Raw genomic sequence first — 6,118 nt, forward strand, 5'->3', positions numbered from 1 at the left:
CATTTGATATTTTACATATATTATTGCTATAATTGATATTGCCTGACAGATTTTAGGATAAGCCCCTTAAAATAAGTTCATACAAAATAGCAGAAATCACATAAAATAATTCTACATTATTTTGGTGCAACAGATGCTTAAATTTCTATCTAATTTCTGTGGCAATTTGCTGTCCAACACTTGCCGGATTACTGATCTCAAAGGCAGGGCCTGTCCATTCCTTCTGGGGCCATATTTCTCTCGAAATTATAAGGTTGGGTGTAATTTCTACCCCCACTTTTTGCTCTCAACTGTCATTTTGTATTCTTGGTTCTTGGTGCCCTTATGTCTGCACATCTGTCATAGGTTAAATCTTTGACTATTTTTCAGGGCAGTTCTTTATGAATATGAACAGCTATAACTTGTTTCTACTAATCTTCAGAATGATTAACATGTTTGTCAATTGTGTACATAATCCTTACCACATTCCATTGTCAGTAGGAGTAGGAAACAGACTGATAAACACATTTATAAATTATGCCTTAATAGTAGAATGGTACTGATCATTCAATAAGAATAGGGACTCATCTCGGTCTTTCCTCAATGTCTAATATTGAGATCTGAATATCTCATTGGTTTATATGGTATTCCCAGTAAGGGCATTCCTAAGTGGTATTTTCTTATCCCATCATACAGTAAGATGACACATGGAGAGTAATTCTCATATTTCACATTTCAAATATCATTTTATATCTTGTAGGAGTTATAGCTAGTATATTTGGGCTCTTCTATTTATAGGGAAGAGAACCACATCCAAAGAGATCAAGCGTGAATTGCCGAAGTTTACACAAGATCTTTGTAGAACTTCCAGGCCTAATATTTAAGAATATCATCCTCCAGTTCAACAATATTTCTGTAATTGTTATAGACCTGTTTAAAATATATGTTATTAGCCTAAAATATCATTTGTAACTGCTAATTATTGAATTTTTATGATAAAAATTACTTTTCTTTCTTGTAACAGATTACTACAGACCAATGGAAGATAAGAATCAGACAGCAGTGACTGAATTTCTTTTCTTGGGACTCACAGATCATCTCCCTCAGCAGATTGTTCTCTTTGTCACGATTCTCAGTGTCGATCTTGTCACACTGGGGGGAAATTTGGGGATGATCGCTCTCATATGGTTTGATCCCAAACTCCATTCTCCTACGTACTTTTTCCTTAGCCACCTCTCCTTTGTAGATATGTGCTCCTCCTCTTCCATTGCCCCCAAGATGCTGTGTGATAACTTTGCGGGAAAAAAAAAGCATCTCTTTCATGGCTTGTGCTGCACAGATGTGGTTCTTTGCTCTCTTTATTGCAACGGAATGTTCCCTCCTGGCTTCCATGGCATATGATCGGTATATGGCCATCTGTAAGCCTTTGTTGTATACACTCATTATGTCCCATAGGGTCTGTGTGCAGCTGGTGGTAGGACCTTATGCCACAGGTCTTATAAGCACAATGACTCATACAATTTTCACTTTTTGCTTACCCTTCTGTGGTCCAAATATTATCAATCACTTTTTCTGTGACATTTCACCACTTCTTTCCCTCGCATGTGCAGACACCCGGATCAATAAGTTACTGCTTTTCATCTTGGCTGGAGCTATAGGAGTACTCAGTGGCCTGATCATCATCGTCTCCTACATTTGCATCCTAGCGGCCATCTTGAAGATCCGGACAGCTGATGGGAGGCGGAAAGCTTTCTCCACTTGTTCTTCTCACCTGGCAGTTGTCTCCATCCTATATGGGACTCTTTTCTTTATCTATGTTCGGCCTGGCTCAGATTCCTCCCTAAATATCAATAAAGTGATATCTCTATTTTATACTGTGGTAATTCCAATGTTGAACCCCCTCATCTACAGCTTGAGAAACAAGGAAGTAAAAGATGCATTCAGGAGGAAGTTTGAAAGGAAAAATTCTCTAATAGCTAAGTAACATAGAACTCTCTGTTGCACAATAGATGTTGTTGCAGAATATATAGCAAAAAGAACACTATGCTGGAAATCAGAAGTTGTATGTGAATCCTGGCTGTGCTAATTCGCAGCTTTTTAAAAATATAATAGTTGTCAAATATTTTTCTGCCTTAGTCGTGTTCTCTGTGATGTGATTGTATTTCAAAATAATATTGAGATCTATTGAGAATACAAATGTGAAAATATAATAGTAGAAAACTTGGATGATATACATACAACCATTGGTGTGTGAATACTATTTAATCCAAACATGAAAACTAAAAGTTGTAATAGAAATATCAAAGCACCATAAAAATATTACAAAGCATTAATAAAAAGAGAGGAAATATTTGTGCACATGTGCCCAACAATGCAATAATATTTCTAATATTCAAAGAACAGTTCAAAATTCACAGTCAAAAAGAAAAACAGTAAGGTCTGGCCCCGTGGCCTAGTGGTTAAGTTTGGCACACTCTGCTTCGGCAGCCTGGGTTCATGGGTTCAGATCCTGGTCATGGACATACATCACTCATCACAAATGCAGTTGTGACAAGCCACATACAAAATAGAAGAAGATTGGCACAGATCTTAGCTCAAGGTAAATCTTCCTCAAGCAAAAAGAAGAAGATTGGCAACAGATGTTAGCTCAGTGCAAGGCTTTCTCAGCAAAAAAAGAAGAAAAGAAAAAGAAAAACAGTATATAAATGGACAAATGAACATCATATTCAGTGATATGGGAATGCAGATTGCCAGAACGTATGGATAAAATGTTCAACATCATTATTGGTCAAGTAAATAAAATGAAATTAAAATGCCAGTGCAATGTCTTTCAATGTAGATGAACCATTGATAATTTTCAATGATGGTGAAGTTCTTATTTGTCTATGTACACTCATTATTTCTTGCTGATAAATTGAGTTGCTCCATTTCCATAAAATAATTTTGTAGTTTTTACTAAAGTGACAAATTTATATGGCAGTTGACCTACAAACGTCTGTTAGAAATCTAGACTACAGAAATATAAGACCTAGCCTATTATAGGAGGTCAGGATGCATAATCACATGACATCCTTTGTTCAAGCGTTTCTTCATTATCAAGGCCCAGAAACAGACCCAGAGCTGTTTCTCAAAAGCCATAGGATTCTTTGCTGAAAATGGCAAGGATTTGCACCTGAACCCCAGGACCTATGTTATTCTCTCACTAAGGCTTGTAATAAGCTCCACACTGTTTCCTTTCCCACTACTACAACTTTCATCATAGAATCTGTTATATCATGTGGCCAAGTGGCAGGACAGTTTATAATGCAACTGGGATCTTCTGAATAGCCCTTTCCTGTTCTGCATCTCACTTAAAGCTGGCAGCCTTCTGTGCCATTTTGGTATTTGGGTTGAAAACATATTCGTAGCTGTGGAATATGTTGCCTCCAAAACCCAAAGAAGCCTACCAGGGCACTGTTACTGTGCTTCTTTCTTCATGAATTTTACTTTTGATGGGGTGTTCCAGCATGCTTCTAACCACTGTATCTGTAAAAACTTTCCCAAAGTGTCAAATTCCAGAATCTTAATATGGTTTATCTTACACCTGCTGGAGCACATGTATTTTACCAAGGACTTCCAAAGTTCTACCAACTGCTTGTGGCACCTCTTGTATAAATATGATGTTATTATTGTAGGGGGTCAGTATAATGTTTTGAGGGATGCTTAGGCGGCTAGGTATCTCCAGTCTGTATCATGAAGGAAGGCAGGAATGTTAACGTTGCTTTGAGGCAAAATTGTAAATTGCTATTGTTGTTCATCTCACATAAATGTTAACTGTATTCCCCAAATAACTGATTTATACAATGTACTAGAGACACATTATAAATGATCCCATGTATAGGAAAGCACTGTTATTGGGGCTAACACTTGTGGTGATTGAACTTGTTGTGGTCTATAGCCATTTTCTGGGATCGACCTGGTTTCCAGAGGGCCAGACTGCTGAATTAAATAGAAAGACAATGTGACTACCTTCGCTGCATCCTTTATACATTTGGTGGTGGAACCAACTTCTGGATTGAAGTATTCTGGAATCTTATAATCCCCATTGACTCTAGGGAGCCTAGATTCATAATAACAGCATCGCATACCTCTGAGCTTCTTATCAAACTGGAATCCCTCTCTCTAGGGCTTTTGTTGATTGCTTTAGTGGAAAGAGTGTCCTTTGTGTCTTCTCAGGGAACACAGCCACTTGAAACTTTCTCTGGTCTTATACCCTAAATCTTTCTCAAGCATCCCTACATCTCTGAGCCTTTGGCCTCCATCTTCAACACTGTGCTTTGACAGTAATGGCATTTCCACATTTCTTACTGTAGGCTATCAGTTTTTCCAATTTTCAAGCAGGCGTCCCAATAGGGCATTAGGATCAGCTCCTGCTGTCTTGCTTACAAGCTAATTTCTGAGCACTGGACTTATTCCATGTCAGTAAATTCTTCCTTATCCAGCTTTATATTCCTCCCACCCTAAGCTCATTACCCTCAAGATGTGTCACCCCACATGCTTTCCTAGTTCTGGCTTGTATTTATTAGCCAGGTCCTATAAATCTTCTGGTGAATAATCTGTTTCCTTCCAAAGCAGGAGTAATTTTCCTTCGTCATCAGACCATACCATTCTGAATCTTTGCCCTGAGTACTAAGCCTAAAAGCTGTGAGGGAAGTGGGACTAGATCTTGAGAAAAGCACTTCTTTTCTTGTGAAGCATCTGACACACTTGAGGCCTTTTTATGTTCTTGGGGCAAAGGAAGACTGCTCTCTTCCAGCATGTGGGAGAGGGTCAATCCTGCAGTTGCAGAGACTTTAGGGTAACTGGAATATCTCAAACACACTCACATAAATGTTTTAATCCCAATTCTCGCTGCCCAACTCCTTTCCTATAAGAGACCTGACTTTTGCACAGGAGACTTGAAGAGGCTGTGACTTCAGCTTCTTTATTATTCTCTTTATGACTGTAATGTTCTTGAGTTGAGTTTTTATGCTGTCTAGACTCTAATTAGAGGAGATGAGCATCTTTTTAGATGCTGGCATTCTGACTTTGACATCATATTCTGAATTGGAAATTGTCTGACCTGAGTCTGTTATTTTCATCCTTCAGCATGTTAGTGGCATTCAGCAACAACCAACTTTGTAGTAGAATAGTTTCCATTGCTTCCCATATCCCTTACATGCTAAAGATAATTGCATAAATCAATGTACATTTTGTACCCCATCCAAGTCCACTGTAGGTTGGTCTTAGTCATTGCAATGCCACAGCATACTAGTGGTTAATGACCACCCCATTCCACCAGCAATGAGCTCTTCTTGCCATCTGTCCAGTAGTAATCTGATTCCAGAATCTCATCCCAAGAATCTGCTTCCAAAGGACTACTTCTGGTACCAGCTGTTTTAGCTTGATTTTTCCCAGAAGCAAATCCTGCGATAAGTATTCAAGTGCAAGCAGCTTATTTGGGAGACAAAGGAAGTACTAATATAGGAGTTAGGAAGTGAGAGAGTGAGTGGGAACAAACGCTCTCTAGTATCAGTTTCTTATTTTTATTTTTGGATTAGTAGTGTAAGTACATGTATTTATTCTGATAATTTGAAAACTTTCTAATCTGTTTTTCTCTTTTCTAGTGGTTGCCTTTAGGATTATAAGGAGAAAATTTCTATGTCTTGAATTATCACTTTTATGTGATCATGAGCAGATTGCTTCAGTGGGCAATTGAGTGCTAATCCTGCTAGAAACCTCTGGATGCCAGTGTGAAAAACTCATGCATCGGAGTAATCCCACTTGAAGGCCAGGGGAGCTGGAGAATGTGTCCACAAGCCAGTATTTATTGGAGAGCTGCACCTGAGAAGTGCTAATTTTCTGTCACTTTTGACTTGCCTGAGCAGACAATAAAGAAGAAGGAAGAGAAATCTTCTTGTAAAGAAATTTAGGTGCTGGTGGTTGAAGTCTGGGCTGCAATGCACAGAAATGATAAGGGTGAGGCTGGGAGTCTGCTATATTAACAATGTAACACATGAAAACAGTGTGTACTTGAAACATCCCCTAGTGCCTGCTGTCTAGTCAAAAGCTGATTTTAAAACCTTCTTCTTTATAGGTAGTAATTGGAAGGAAAATTGCA

At 38.4% G+C, this 6,118-nt stretch overlaps 1 protein-coding gene across 1 annotated transcript; it reads left to right on the top strand.

Annotated features, from left to right (window-relative positions):
• Nucleotides 1–1,017: 1,017 nt before the first annotated feature.
• Nucleotides 1,018–1,963, top strand: LOC106844076 (olfactory receptor 5G3-like). The gene is given in 2 exon segments (XM_014861400.2): nucleotides 1,018–1,278; nucleotides 1,280–1,963. Coding segments are annotated over 2 exon segments (945 nt in total).
• Nucleotides 1,964–6,118: the final 4,155 nt, after the last annotated feature.

The sequence above is a fragment of the Equus asinus genome, chromosome 17 (assembly GCF_041296235.1).
Source record: "Equus asinus isolate D_3611 breed Donkey chromosome 17, EquAss-T2T_v2, whole genome shotgun sequence".
NCBI classification, from domain to species: Eukaryota; Metazoa; Chordata; class Mammalia; order Perissodactyla; family Equidae; genus Equus; species Equus asinus.